Raw genomic sequence first — 15,854 nt, forward strand, 5'->3', positions numbered from 1 at the left:
GGCAAGCGGCGGCCCTGAGACGGGCGACCCGGAGTCTCTGGATCCTGCTCTTCAGGAGATGGTGAGTGCACCACTCCTTCCCCCGGAGGAGGGCCGGGTGGAGAATCTTTTGTTCCCTTTTTATGCTGTTCCGCCACTGGCTCTCCAGCCAGTGGTACCCAAAACCTCAAAAAAAGAGCAGTTTCCTTTTTCTCCGGGTCCCAAGAGGGCGAGGATGGCAGTGCACGAGACCCCGTCTCCACACTCCCGTCCCCCTCTCCTTTCGCCTATGAGCAGCAGGGTCCGGTCCGAGGACGCGATGCCTTCTCCCGCGCCCCCTGCTCAGCCTTGGAGCCAGGTAAGTGTCGCACTGCACACTCAGACCCCACTTCGGAACGCACTGCCTTCCGAGGCGGGCCCCTGTGCTCCACTTCGCTGCCCCGCCGCGGGTACGTCCGTGGCTCCCTTGGTCCCGCTTGTACGGTTTCTGGGGGCCTGGCTAGCGCTCCCCAGGCCGTCTCGCTGGCTCATGAGAACCATCAGACTTGGCTACGCGATTCAGTTCGCCCGGCGTCCCCCCAAGTTCAGGGGCGTTCGGTTCACCTCGGTGTTGAGCAAGGATGCCCCTCTCTTGCGTGCGGAAGTCGCGGTCCTGCTGGCGAAGGACGCGATAGAGCCGGTCCCTCCAGCCGAGATGAAGTCGGGGTTTTACAGCCCGTACTTCATTGTACCCAAGAAAGGCGGTGGGTTACGACCAATCTTGGACCTGCGCGTCCTGAACCGGGCCCTTCACAAGCTCCCGTTCAGGATGTTGACGCAAAGACGCATTTTTCAATGCATCCGTCCGTTCGATTGGTTCGCAGCGATCGACCTGAAGGACGCGTACTTTCATGTCTCAATCCTGCCTCGACACAGACCGTTTCTCCGCTTTGCGTTCGAAGGACGAGCATATCAGTACAAAGTCCTCCCCTTCGGGCTATCCCTGTCGCCTCGTGTCTTCACCAAGGTCGTGGAGGCAGCCCTTGTTCCATTAAGGGAAGCAGGCATTCGCGTTCTCAACTACCTCGACGACTGGCTCATACTGGCCCAGTCTCGAGCACTGTTGTGCGATCACAGGGACACGGTGCTTGGCCACCTCAGCCGGATGGGGCTTCGGGTCAACTGGGAAAAGAGCAAACTCTCCCCTGTGCAGAGGATCTCTTTTCTCGGTATGGAGTTGGACTCGGTCAACCTCACAGCACGTCTCTCAGTAGAGCGTGCTCAGTCGATGCTGAACTGCCTGGAGTCTTTCCAGCGCAAGACAGCGGCTCCACTGAAACACTTTCAGAGGCTCCTGGGGCATATGGCATCCGCAGCCGCTGTCACGCCGCTCGGGTTGCTTCATATGAGACCGCTTCAGCATTGGCTTCACGACCGGGTCCCGAGATGGGCATGGCGACGCGGCACTTACCGGGTCTCAGTTACCCCGTCCTGCCGTCAGACCTTCGGCCCGTGGTCGGATCTTGCTTTTCTTCGGGCAGGAGTTCCCCTAGTGCAAGTATCCAGGCACATTGTTGTCTCAACAGATGCCTCTGCCATGGGCTGGGGAGCCATGTGCAACGGGCATGCAGCTGCAGGGCTCTGGACAGGGTCCCGGTTGCAGTGGCATGTCAATTGCCTCGAGTTGCTAGCAGTATGGCTTGCGCTGCGCCGCTTCAAAGGGCTGCTACACGACAAGCATGTACTGGTCCGTACGGACAACACTGCGACCGTTGCGTACATCAACCACCAGGGTGGTCTACGCTCCCGTCGCCTGTCGCAACTCGCTCGCCATCTTCTCCTTTGGAGTCAGAAGCATCTGAGGTCGCTTCGCGCTGTTCATATCCCTGGCGAGCTCAATCGTGCAGCCGACGAGCTCTCACGTCAGCCCGCCCTTCCGGGAGAATGGCGACTCCACCCCGAGGTAGTCCAGCTGATTTGGAGACACTTCGGGGACGCTCAGGTAGACCTGTTTGCCTCCCCGGACACGTCCCACTGCCAAATGTTTTACTCCCTGTCCGAGGGTACCCTCGGCACGGACGCGCTGGCACACAGCTGGCCTCGGGGCCTAAGCAAATATGCGTTTCCCCCAGTGAGCCTTCTCGCGCAGACCCTGTGCAAAGTCAGGGAGGACGAGGAGCAGGTCCTCTTGGTGGCACCGTACTGGCCCAGTCGGACTTGGTTCCCAGAACTCATGCTCCTCGCGACAGCCCCTCCTTGGCAAATTCCCCTGAGGAGGGATCTCCTTTCTCAGAGAGGGGGCACCCTCTGGCACCCGCGTCCAGACTTGTGGAATCTCCACGTATGGTCCTTGGACGGGACGCGGAGGTTCTAGGTGGGCTACCTCCATCGGTAGTAAACACAATCACTTCAGCTAGAGCCCCGTCTACAAGACACGCTTACAGGCTGAAGTGGAACCTGTTCGTCGATTGGTGTTCTTCCCGTCGGGAAGACCCCCGGGGATGCCCGATCGCGGTCGTGCTTTCTTTCCTGCAAGATGGGTTGGAGCGAAGGCTGTCTCCCTCCACCCTCAAAGTGTATGTCGCCGCTATTGCCGCACATCACGATGCAGTAGACGGTAAGTCTGTAGGGAAGCACGACTTGGTCGTCAGGTTCCTCAGAGGGGCGAGGAGGTTAAATCCTCCGCGCCCTCATCTGGTACCCTCTTGGGATCTCCCCTTGGTCCTGTTGGCCTTGAGGGAGGAGCCCTTTGAGCCTCTGCAGTTAGTAGAGCTTAAGTTTCTGTCATTGAAGACAGCGCTCCTCACTGCATTGGCCTCGGTCAAGAGGGTAGGGGACCTGCAGGCATTTTCGGTCGACGATTCGTGCCTAGAATTCGGGCCGGATGACTCTCACGTTGTCCTGAGACCCCGGCCTGGTTACGTGCCCAAAGTTCCCACCACACCCTTCAGGGATCAGGTGGTGAACTTGCAAGCGCTGCCCCGGGAGGAGGCAGACCCAGCCATTGCTCTGCTTTGTCCCGTCCGCGCTTTGCGCACTTACGTGGACCGCACGCAGAGCTTCAGGACCTCAGACCAGCTCTTCGTCTGCTTCGGGGGACAGCAGAAGGGGAAGGCTGTCTCCAAACAAAGACTTGCCCACTGGATAGTCGAGGCTATAGTCTTGGCCTATCAGGCCCGGCGCTTACCGTGCCCCCTCGGTGTGAGAGCACACTCTACAAGAGCCATTGCTTCCTCTTGGGCGTTGGCGCGGGGCGCCTCGATAGCAGACATTTGTAGAGCTGCCGGCTGGGCGGCACCTAACACGTTTGCGAGATTTTATAATCTCCGTGTAGAGCCCGTGTCCTCCCGTGTACTTGGCTCAGACGGCCAGTAGCACTGGGACACTGCTCGGTGTCAATCCCGCTTGCTGCGCCATTCCCCTCTACGGACCGGATACGTGCGCCTTGTTGCTTCTCAGTTCAGTTCCCCATGGCGAACCCTGTTGAAGTTCCTCCCGCACCCTCGGCAGTCAGGCGTGGCGGAACGCCAGACGCCAGGTCCAGCACTCGTGTGTTTGCCCAAGGTCAGCCCTTGTGCTGGGCTAGGTGCCCGTGTGTAGTGATTCCCCTTCGGGTGGTCCCACATGTGTATTCTTCCACGGTGCGGTTCCCCTCACGGTGAGCCCGTGTCTTTCCCTGGCAGAGACCTTCTGCCGTCTCTGCTGTGTTGTTATCTCACCCCAGGCTGGCTGAGTCTACCTCAGAGACTTCCATATGTAGTACTGCCCTTGGTCAGTCCATATGTGTAATTGCCACGTGGTACCTCCTTACGCAGGATGTGGCTTCCGTAGCGTTCCCCTACTTGTGGTACGCTTTCCCAGTGTATCCATACCCACTGTACGGAACAGCAGTGGCTGTCATCCCTGCCTAGGCCTTGTCCTATCTTCCACCCCAACTGGTGTCGGGGACTTGCCGGCTTCCGCAGGGCACTGGAGGGGGTCAGCAATAGTGGCGTTTTCCAAGGGATCCCATTAGTCAGTCACACTGACGTTACGTCGAACGTGACTGACTGATAGGGAACGTCTCGGTTACGTATGTAACCCTCGTTCCCTGAAGGAGGGAACGGAGACGTAACGTCCCGTCGCCATAGTTGCTGTACCACCGCTGTACGGCCGGGGCACACAGTCTCGGCTCCTCAGCGAAAAACTGATGTGCGTTTGCACGCGCTCTCCTTTTATACCCGCACTGCGGGGCGGGGTGCGCGTGGCGAAACACGCACGCCAACTGTCATTGGCTTGTTTTGTTAACACTCGAAGGTGATTGGGCTCTCGAGCGAGTTCCCATTAGTCAGTCACACTGACGTTACGTCTCCGTTCCCTCCTTCAGGGAACGAGGGTTACATACGTAACCGAGACGTTTCTAATGAGCAGTGAGGTGAGCCCCTAATCTTCTCATGATCTGGATTGACAGCTTGGCGCTCATCCTCGTTTAGGGGGCCGGTCGGGTCAACCCCTTTAACGTTACGGCATGGGTTTTGACTGACTGAACTTTGATCTGGCGTCTCCATTGAGAACAAGAAATGAGGGGGGTGCTATGTGTTTAGGATGCAAATCCCTTACTAGATTTACTGGTGCTTTGTGAAGAGGACAGAGGTATGATAAAGGTTAAGGAGGGTAAGTATCCCCTCTGAAGACAGGGGGTGGGGAGAGGAAGGGGAAGATGAAAAAATGGTAGAGAATGAGCGAAAGTTGTCCGAAAATGCAGACAGAAAGAGTGAAATCTTTGGTGACGCACTATTGTCCCCCCCTAATCTCCATAGCAATCTGGATTATGGGCTGGCAGAAGGGGTCTTTTCTCAAAATGGAAGAAAGAAGGGTGTGCGGACGCCACGGCGAGGGCTGTGAAGGGATTTGGGGGTGCTGGAGGCTGCTGGTCCATTGTAAAGGGCTTGAAGTTGAATAGAAGCTCCATGTCCTCCTGTCTCCTTGGGTTTTAAGTCCACCTATAACCAGCTAAGCATGAGTAATCCACCAAAACTGTGAATGAGAGCAGCGAAAGCCCATTCACAGTGCTGGGTGGGTAGGAATTGATATATTTATTATAGGACACTATTTTTCCCACCCCCTGTTCTTAGCATGTATAAAACTGGTTCTCCACTCCAAAAATGGGTCGCATTTCTGTTCTGATTGGGTTGTGGAGAACGGCTATTAAATAATGCTAAATGCAAATAAGAAAATGCAACTAATTAACCAAAAAGGGACTACGGATGAAAATTAGCCAGTGTTGGCTAAATCTGGTGCATTTTACATATTGTTTGTGTTATTAATGTGCATTGTCCCTGATTAAAAATAAATGAAATGAAATATAATCTTGCATGGGTAGCATAGTAAAATAAAGAGGTTTGTCAATTTTTTAAAATACAGACTAAATTCTGTCCATAGCTTTCATTATTGATATAGAAAGTTGTACGTCCAATCAAACGCCATGGTATTTTGGCATTAAAGCTAGACAAACAAGACTGATGCCAACATGGACAGGTTGTGTGAAATGCACACAAAACTATGCAAAAGATTATTTCAAATCCAAATCAGTGTTATTTTAGTATCATTGATGTACTATTATAGTTTTTATTAACTTTTTTAATTAGATTTTTTTTTATGTTTTCACTTTCATTTTAGAGTTTAAATAATTTTGCTTTGCGTTTTTATTAGTTTTAGTTGATTTACTTTTAGTTAGTTTTTATTTCAAGTTGAACTAAACAAAAATGAGAAATTATGCCTTGGCAGCCAGTTGAAATAAAATAAATTCAAGTTTTCTAATATTTCATTTCAGTCAACATTAATTTTATTTCAAGTAACCAAAATGTTTTATTTATTTATGTTTTTATTGTTTTAGTTAACTATAACAACCCTGATGTAAATTCATTAACAACGAAGATTAATATTGTTTGCGCCAACCACAATGCATTTGTACAGTAAATTACTGACAAAGTAAGAATTATAATACATTTGCATTTGTTTACTGGATAAATAGTATAATAAACTTTTTTTCAGTGTAGGTCATCACTTGATCTTTAATATAAACCTGGATCCTGAAGCAAAATTAGTTGAGAACCACTGCGTTACACAGTAAATTTAAAACTTTTAACATTTTAAAATCATTGTGAATGTGTGTGGTTGATTTCTCAATATTTTACAGAATAAAAGGACCGACTTCCCTACAGATGGTCTTTTACCTGAACTCTGGGTTGGTTCTGGTAGCGCCAGGCGATTTTCATTGTGTCTGGATTCTCTGGGTGACTTGACTGAGATTGACCCTCGCTGATTTTCATGCCGGCAACGTCATCCACAATTGGAGAAGGGAGTTCCTATTTTAAAAAATATGAAAAGACAGAACATTACTTGATTAATTTACATACTACTTACTTACTTATGTCATTTAGCAGACGCTTTTGTCCAAAGCGACTTACAAATAAGAAAAAGTAACTAAAACTAAAAGTTACAACTCTATAAATACTATACCCACATATTTAAGAAAATAAAGAAATTAAATAAAATTGACATGCATATAACAACATTTCAATACTAAACATATAAATGAAAAAACTAAAATAAAAAGCGATACTTCTATCCCTTGCCGGTGTCCCTGCCCGGTGGAGTCGCACGGTAGAGTCGATGGTCTTCACACTAAGAGGGCTTCACACGACGACTGCCACGACCGCTGCCGCGGTATAATAACCTTTTTTATACCAATCCAACAAATCACCATTTCAATTCAGCTGGACCCACTTTCCTGTTAATCAACTAAAAATGGCCAAGCAAGTGCACACACTGACAAGATACGCGATACAGTACTAGACCAAACGCGATTTCAGCAACTCTCAACACAGTAAACAAAAAGCGTTTCCTAGCAACGGCAAATGCGCTAAACACCGAGACAAGTAAATACACTTACGAGCTGATTTTAAACTTCCGCTGATAGACTGCTTCTCTTAAAATCTATTTCATTACACTGCCTTCTGCTGGCGCTTGGACCCACTTTCCTGTTTATCAATTACAAATAGCCAAGCAAGTGCACACACTGACAAGATACGCGATACAGTGCGAGACCAAACGGGATTTCAGCACCTCTCAACACAGTAAACAAAATACTACAACTACTAATAACAACAATAATTTTGAAATATATTTTAGACAGAAGAAACTTCAAGAAAAATTTGCAGAATAACATCATTGCATAACTGATATAACTTTTTTTGCACCCACTGAAACTGAATTCTTAAATGTTTATACTAGTTCACAGGGGCGTAGATTACGCGGGGGACGTTTTTATAAAAAGTAAATTCGTCCCCCGCACTTTTTGACATGTTGAGGTTTTAATGGAGCAATGTATATAAATGCAGAATGATTTAAAATTCAAAGAGACAAGATATACATGACGTTTACGTTTCCATGGCAATCAGTCACTCAGTTTGTGACGTCACGACATGCCCAGGCTCGCGCCCGCGGTCCATCGTTCATTAGAGGTCGAGATGAGTTCAAAGCGGCAAGAAACTCTTCACTCCTTTTTTACGAAGAAGTCAAGCAGCGTAAGTTGGCATGTGGGATCCGAATAGTGCTGCACAATGTTCAGTGACTTCAGTGCCTATTGCTCTTGTTGAATAATTAGCAAGTTTTGATGTTCGTTATATGGAGAAAAAAAAGCTGCCTGGACAAACATGCACTTATTTATTTTCAGTGTATTTTTCTGTAACTCTTTTGTAACGTCTTTTATTTTAACACGTATGTATGTTATCAGAACCCTTCAAATAAGAATAAAGATAATGTTGAACTGAGATTTTACAGCGTTTGCAGCATTGTGACACTCACATGATGCCAATTCTACATGATGTATTTCAATCAAGTATGCAAGCACTGATCTGATACAGGATCGATCTTCATTTAGGGGTGCTCTGTCATTATTGCACTAATTTGACGTTTTTATGTGTTGTCAAGAATGAACAAGAAACCGTCAGCCTAGGTTTGTTAGGACAGAATCAGGACAACACACAGTGACAGGTGAGAAGAGTGGCTTTTAACACCTGGCTGTTTTTACATTGTATAAAATCTATTAATACACAAGCGTTTGTAGGATTATATATGGACCAATCATAGAAAACACATAATTAGTCAAATATAGAAAAATAAAAAATAACATTAGTATGATGAACAACTTCTCAGCTATCATTTTTAACTACAGTATGTAATTATTAGCTTGCATATTGGTTGTTTATTAGCACTTAAGCACATATTAATTCTGTATTCTTCATGACCATATTCTGCATCCCATAATCCTAAACTTAACAACTACAACGACTACCTTACAAGCTATTAGTAAGCAGTAAATTAAGAGTTTATTGAGGCAAAAGTCATAGTTAATAGTGAATATGTGTTCCCCATAAGTGTTAAAAAAATAATTTAGTATACAAATGATTGGTTATTGTCCAGCAGTGTACTTAATGTGTTATTTTCTTCTGTATGTCACTATTCCCTGTATGTACATGTTTCAAACACTACTTTATTTGCTGTAGACAGAGGCAGAAGGGAATACAGAGCTGAGAGTGAATGAGGCAGAAAGTTTCAGTGACGCTTCAGAGGTAAAGATTATTTACAGCATTGTCTATGATAAGATATTTCTTATACCTTAAAAAATAGTACCTTTATAAGGACATCTTTGTAACTTATACTCAAAAAGGTGCACATTAGTACATTAGAGTACCAATATGTACCGTAATGTACAACTATGAAACTTTTTGGGGTAAATAAGGTACAAAGATGTCCTTTTAAGGGTACTGTCCCAGTGACAAGCTGTTGTATTTCTTTCTTTCTTTCCTTCTGTTTTATAATCATATATAATAATATAATCATAAAGCATATTAAGCAAAAAGGTATGATTAAAAATAAAACCTGTCAATTAGACAAGGGTTAACTGAAAAAAAACAACAACAAAAAAACAGGTATAACACTAGACATTCCGCCCCCCCCCCCCCCCCACTTTTGAAATGATGGCTACGCCCCTGCTAGTTCATAAATGTAATCTGAATAAAGACTTTTTATCTGACTTTACGGAAATCTTTAGAGAAGCATTTAATATTGAAACAGCATTCATCAAATATTTGGAATAAATAAAAGTGTGTTGGTTGTATAAATTAACCAGTTATTAAATTATTACATATATTTATATTTGACAAATCAAATACATTGTCTATATTTGATCTCAAATGTGTCATCTATATTTTAACTGAGTTTGTGTGGGTATTCCTGTTTCTAGAATTTTTACACTGTAGACTGCAGCTCTTTTAAGCCAGTAGCTTGACCAAAGCTCACTGTGAAAAGGGATCTCAAGTGACCTGTTTTTACAAGGCCAAAATATGAATAAACACATCAAAATGGTGCTAGCACTTTAAAAGCTGTTGTTTAAACAACAGGGTTGATGCTGTCGTTAATGCCAAAAAATGCCAAAATGAAGGTGGGAACTGTGTCCCTTAGGGGAATGTTCATACAGACCGTGCAAAAACAAAAAAACAGAGACTGTTTCACAAATAACAGCTCATTGCAGGAACTGTCTGAAGGGCAACAACAGGCCCTCATTAAGCTTGTGTTGACTGGGGGCCAATCAGAGGCTGGCGAGAGAGGAACTCCTGTCCACTGTCATTAAGGTGAGACTCATTAACGCTCACAGGTAACTCCCTGAGCTCTCGCACAAAAACATTCATGCATCAGTCTATGAAAGCTTAGATGGGGAAGGAGAAAACACTGGCTATGTTTGGAATGGAATATTAGTGTACTGCTTAAAAGCACACTGCACATGACTACTGCCTAGAGTTGTACCTTTTTAAATGCAGAACAAGAAACAGTATGCACATTTTAAACTACACTGATGCCTTACAGTCTTACTCAGTGAATGATGGAAAATGAAATATGAATATGAATGAATGATTAATGTGCGTCTAAAATTAATAAATAAACTGTCTGGTCAAATACCAAAGATGCGAACAATGTAAAATAAATTTAATTAAATATACTACTACTACTACTAATAATAATAATGAAGAAAGAAAAGATTTGAATGGCAAATTGAAATAAAATGCAATAAAAATTGAATAAAATGCTTGATCAAAAAATGAAGCAGGAAGATGCAAATAATGTCAAAATAAAATAAAATTTAATAAAGTGTCATATGAAATAATGAAGAAAGAAAATATGTTAATTACAGCGCATACTTCTGGTTACTTCATTGCATAAGCAATGCAAGGTCAATTTGTCTGCATTGCATTGTGGGGCATATTTGGACTGTACAAAGCATGTACAAACTGCTATGCAGACTATACATGCAGAGAAAAAAATAATACTATGACTACTTTGACTATGGTATTCTATTCCAAACAGTTTCAAAGAGTCCTTAGACCAAAAGTAGATACAGAAATCAGACTATAGCACAATAATACATACAGACATTGTGTCATGTTCAGTCACACTGTTCCTGGCCAATGCTGAGAAAAATATTTGACTGAAAAAGACACAGATTTCTCCAGGTTTATTGTTTTGAGAGCCAGTTATATAAAAAATAATACGGCTGTAAATAATGGATTTTGATGTATTTGGAGTTCCCAGAACCAAAAAACCTGACCAAAGTGTCAAACAGGCTGAGTGTGAACACTTGATTTGATTTTCTTCATACCTGCATGATCTCATCAGGGTGATCTCGGGCAGATGCCAGGAAGAGTTCATGTCCGCACACAACTCCCTCCGCCAGGAAGTACTTGAGCAGCATGCGGGAGTAGCTGTCATAGCGGTCCTCCTCTGTGAACAGGAATCACCATCAATGCCACATATACCAACCCAAACATGAACGCTGAGCCTTTTGAAGCTCCTTGTGACAAAAGAACTGTCAGAGAGTCACTATCACATCAGATACTGTAATTATCCCAACACAGAGAACAAAAACAAGACTAACCTCAGATGAAATAAGAAAACAACTGTTTATTCTGGTTGCTAGTGATGCCAAACAGACTAGGCGCTTTGTGATACATGCCACATGGTGTGTCTGACAATAGCACATGAGGCCAGTGTGATTGTAATGGATTCAGAATCCTTCAGCAGCTACACTGTACGTGAAGTGTGTGAATATGACACATAATTCCTCCTGTAGTGGAAATATACCCATATGTCCGTTACAAAGCTGAACTGAGGAAAAGAGAAGAGATCACTTGTCTCGATCTGTAAACCAGCTCTTTACTTTGTCTTCAACCCTGTGACGAACCTCCAGTGATGGAACCAGATACAAGTATGCAGACAAACGTTTGTCAGTGTAGACCTTGTTGATCATAGCTCTGAGGTGTTGAAATACACATTTTTGTTTATTTATTCACTTTCTAACGCCATGCCAGCATCAAGGATATTTTCATGGCAATCTCTGAATAAATTATGCAAGGTATACAATTAACAAAAAGTTATAAAAGACATTTCAGATGAACACTAGACAAAAAATCTAAAATACATTCAGGTGATACATTTTCAAATTTTAGATGCAGAAATTTTTCTATTTATTAGTGAGAAAAAAATCAGAAGGTATTACTAATGCTATCAAAATGCTATTACTTTTACTATGTTTCACACATTTTTGTAAATAATAGCACCCTGAAAGCACCAAGGTGGTCTAAAATAGTTGGAGAAGGTGACTGTTGCTTGGTTGGCAATAAGCAAACAGGCCCATCTGAATTAGTCAATATATCTCAATTGAAACATTTAAAACCGATTTATATTAGTAAGTTGGTTTGTCATTTTTACATTTAACATTTATTCATTTAGCTGACGCTTTTATTCAAAGCGACTTACAATTGCTAAATATGTCAGAGGTCGCACGCCTCTGGAGCAACTAGGGGTTAAGTGTCTTGCTCAGGGACACATTGGTGTCTCACAGTGGATTCGAACCCGGGTCTCTCACACCAAAGGCATGTGTCTTATCCACTGCGCCATCACCACCCGAATCATCATCACCAAATCATTTTAAAATGATTCAGTTAAAAAAATAATTAACAGTGATTTTATGCAAGTCATTTCCATAGCAATGTAGGCTATACAACATACTGTGTGCAACATAATAATAGCTTTACAAAATATAAAATAAAATACAAATCAATATTATAATAATGCTTAATGATCTGTTTTTGTATCAGAAAAAAATAACCTTTTTTGCTCTGAAAAAAAATTGTATTGTTATATTATGTAAATTACATAAATGTTATCTAATAGTTAGAGTAATTTGGGGTTCAAAAATTTGGGGTCTGTAAGATTTTTCCTTTTAATGTTTTGGAAAGAAGTCTCTTATGCTCACCAAAGATTAATTGATTTATGCATTTTTGAATACAGTAAAAACAGAAATACTATTATTGAACTATCACAATTCAAAATAACTACTGTTAATATATTTTAAAATGTAATTTATTCCTGTGATCAAAGCTGAATTTTCAGCATCATTACTCTAGTCTTCAGTGTCACATAATCCTTCAGAAATCATTCTAATATTAATATTATTATAATATCATTGTCAATATTGAAAACAGTTATTAATTCTTAATACTTTTGTGGAACCCATGACAGATTTTTGTTCCAGGTGTATCTGATGAATATAAATACAAATCTTTTGTCAGCTTATATAATTTTTTACTGTCACTTTTGACCAATTTAATGCATAATTATTGAATAAAAACAAATTTATTTAAAAATAAATTGCATTAACCCTGTACTTTTGATCAACATTTTGTATATTTAGTCTTTTTTATTATTATAAAATTTTAAAGTAACTGCCCCAATTGGTTTAGAGCTGATATAATTACCAAAAAAAATAAAATGACTTCCTGTTGAGCAATGGCCAGCTCAGAAACACTCACAGACTGCTATTTTTTCCCTCCCCAGCACAAAAACACACACACTGACAGTTTCAACCTTCCATTCTTCCTGACAAACACCCTCAAACCCACACAGGTCTAAAGCCACTGAGTGACCTCTGAAAGATTCCTCCGACAGCAGGACAGAATGAGGGATTTCCTGTCCTTGTCCCGATTCTGCCCACAAACCTGGATGCCTCTCATACTCCATCACCAATGAAAGAAAAAAAACAATTCCTCAGTTCTTCAATTTGTCATTGGAAGAACTCCCCTCTCCCTTATTGATGTTTCTAGGTCAGCAGGCCTTTGTGGCTTTCAGCGGCCCCGACAAAGACACCCAAATGGGCCCACTCGAGATGGGGCCTATTGTGGTGGCGTTTCTATGGGGCCATACAAATGAAACCTGCGGGTGCTATTAGCCTAGCGGGGGTGTTTTGGGGGCAGGACGACATGTGTTGGGGGTGCATATCTCTGCTGTAGAGACAACACAACTCTTGCACATATCAGTCACCCAAGACATCGAGAGACTTCCTATCTTTTCTGATGCAGAGAAGAGAGGGTGTCTCTTTTTGTAGAAAGAATAATGCAAGCCATATTTCAGCATGTGTGTAAGACAGTAGGAGTGTGTGTGTGTGTGTGTGTGTGTGTGTGAGTCAGTCACTCAAAGCTGCAGGGGAAATTTGGGTCAACACTTCTGCCCTCCTGGTTCCATATGTTTGCCGTCTGTGTCCCACTGATTCACAATGGCACCGGTAATACAAATCGGAATTAAATGTGCAACCTCTGGGGACACTTCTATAATTTATTTTAATTACTGTAATCCGTCCAATTTGTGTATTTTTCAATATTAAAATAATTTCTTCTATAACATAATTTGCAGAAAATTAAACCGATTATCTAACTCAAGCAATAAAATATTTCTGTATGTTTTAGCATCCCATCCAGCCTAACACAGCAACACTGGCTCAACCAGTGATGTAAATGTGGGGCGGAGCTATCTATTTAACCAACCAATGGCAGGTGGCATTCAGATTAAAAACTTCTTTTTTTTTATACCATTTGCTTTAGTACAACTTGTAACAAAAATTGCCCACTTCACTTTTAAGTTAATAACCTCTGAAAGAAAAAGAGATGCAATTTGTTGTATATTAGATCAAGCACACAATTTAAGCAGATCATTTCTTTTCAATTTAGAATGTATAAACATCTACTTGTCTAATACACATGTGGGTCACGTGTTTGGGACATGAGTGACCTAGACAGGACTCGATACATCATAAAGAACCATGACCAATCCACTTTCAATGACGTGAAAGAATGACTTCAAAATGACAAAAGAATGCAAATAATAGAAATTAGGCCACAAAGATATAAGATCCTCATAAATATATGTTTTGACAATAATGAGCCACATCAAAATGATTCATTATTCAACAACAACAAAAAGATATGGCAGTCATGTACTAGACTCATATACTCTTCATGTACTCTTTACCTTGTGTTCAAAAAAGAAAGATAAGGAGCAACAGAAACATCCTCAAAATTAACCTCTCTACTCAGGTAAATTGCAGTTAACCTTACAGAATTAAAAAAAACAAAAACACAATTAGTCTGTAATCAGAGTTATCACCATATCTAATGAATCATAATTTGTAGAATCAAAAGCAACTACATTATCATTTGCATCTTAAATGCAAAGAAATTATATAATATACAGACACTATTGCTATTTGCACATCTGGTTAAATGCTTCTGTGTTTCATTGGCTTTAGTTTTGTACTTTACACAAAACATTATTTTTTGTAATCAAATATCTTACCTATATCTTTATTAATTATTACCCCTTATGACATGCAAAACATTGGCTGAGTGCAAACACAATAGCCAGGAATAATAACTTCTTCAACAACCTACTGACATGACTTGATAGTATAAAGACATTGCTTCATTGCTTACCTACAAGCAGCAGAGTTCCAACTGCCAGGCCACCACCTACAGAACAGTGCATATGTTTTAATGACAAAACACAATAATGTAGTTTAGCTAAACATCAATCAACACCATACACTTAAAAAGACAGCGGTACTATCCCCTAAATGTAATCAGAAAAGCTTCCGTACACCTGCATTAAAATAAACATGTTCCTTACCAGATAACATTTTCATTATTATTAAAACATCTAACTTTTAAACTAGATGCAATCAATACACTGTGGGTATGCTAAGCAAGCAAACTGAAATATAGAAATATCTAGAAACATAGTAATATGCGCTATATATATATATATATATATATATATATATATATATATATATATATATAGTGTATTCTTTTTGAGAGCAATATTTCAATTAAAGATGCACTATTAGTTATTAGTAGTAGTATTATTGAACACGTAAACCTTATTTCTCATGTTATTCTTTGTCACTTTTTACAATGTATACATGCCAAGATAAAGTAATCGTTACCGAATCTATATCTTACAGGATTTAAAATACAAAAATATTTCATACAATATAATAATATTTAATTGTACCCTGAATAAAATGAAATAAATTGAAGGAATCAGGGCATTTCTGTGAGGTCTTACATTATAATACTTGCATACATTAAGTGTGACAGTGGTGCAGAAAAAAAGTATATTAATGGGGAAGTCTTTCTAGATGTACTAATAAATATGAAGACGATAAAGTGGAGTGCAAAAATATGAATATAGTGCACAACCACTTGACAGTGAGCTTAAACCGAGTGAATTGTACTGACCAATCACGTAGTCAAGCGAGCTGACGCCAGATGATATTAAGAGCTGTCCGTTCTGTACAGACGGTCTTGTACCAGGGATAGAAACTAGTTTGCTACGGGTTTTTTTCTGAAAACTAGTTGTGTTGCTTATGTTGGTGGATCCAGCCATGCCTCTCACGGGAGCCGCCATGTTTTTCTGGTGTTGACAGCAACGCTGGTGACGCTACAGCCAATCAGCGACTGAAT

At 41.9% G+C, this 15,854-nt stretch overlaps 1 protein-coding gene across 1 annotated transcript in view; it reads right to left on the minus strand.

Annotated features, from left to right (window-relative positions):
• LOC306860263 (elongator complex protein 4) overlaps positions 1–15,839 on the minus strand; it is an 84,096-nt gene extending 68,257 nt beyond the window's left edge. The window contains exons 1-4 of the mRNA XM_079401874.1: positions 15,630–15,839; positions 14,823–14,858; positions 10,658–10,779; positions 6,174–6,305 (exon numbers count right to left, since the gene is read on the minus strand). Coding sequence (XP_079258000.1) covers positions 6,174–6,305; positions 10,658–10,779; positions 14,823–14,858; positions 15,630–15,798 — 459 coding nt within the window. The 5' untranslated portion in view covers positions 15,799–15,839. The remainder of the gene's footprint in view (positions 1–6,173; positions 6,306–10,657; positions 10,780–14,822; positions 14,859–15,629) is intronic.
• Positions 15,840–15,854: the final 15 nt, after the last annotated feature.

This window comes from Barbus barbus (genome assembly GCF_936440315.1).
Source record: "Barbus barbus genome assembly, chromosome: 1".
NCBI classification, from domain to species: domain Eukaryota; kingdom Metazoa; phylum Chordata; class Actinopteri; order Cypriniformes; family Cyprinidae; genus Barbus; species Barbus barbus.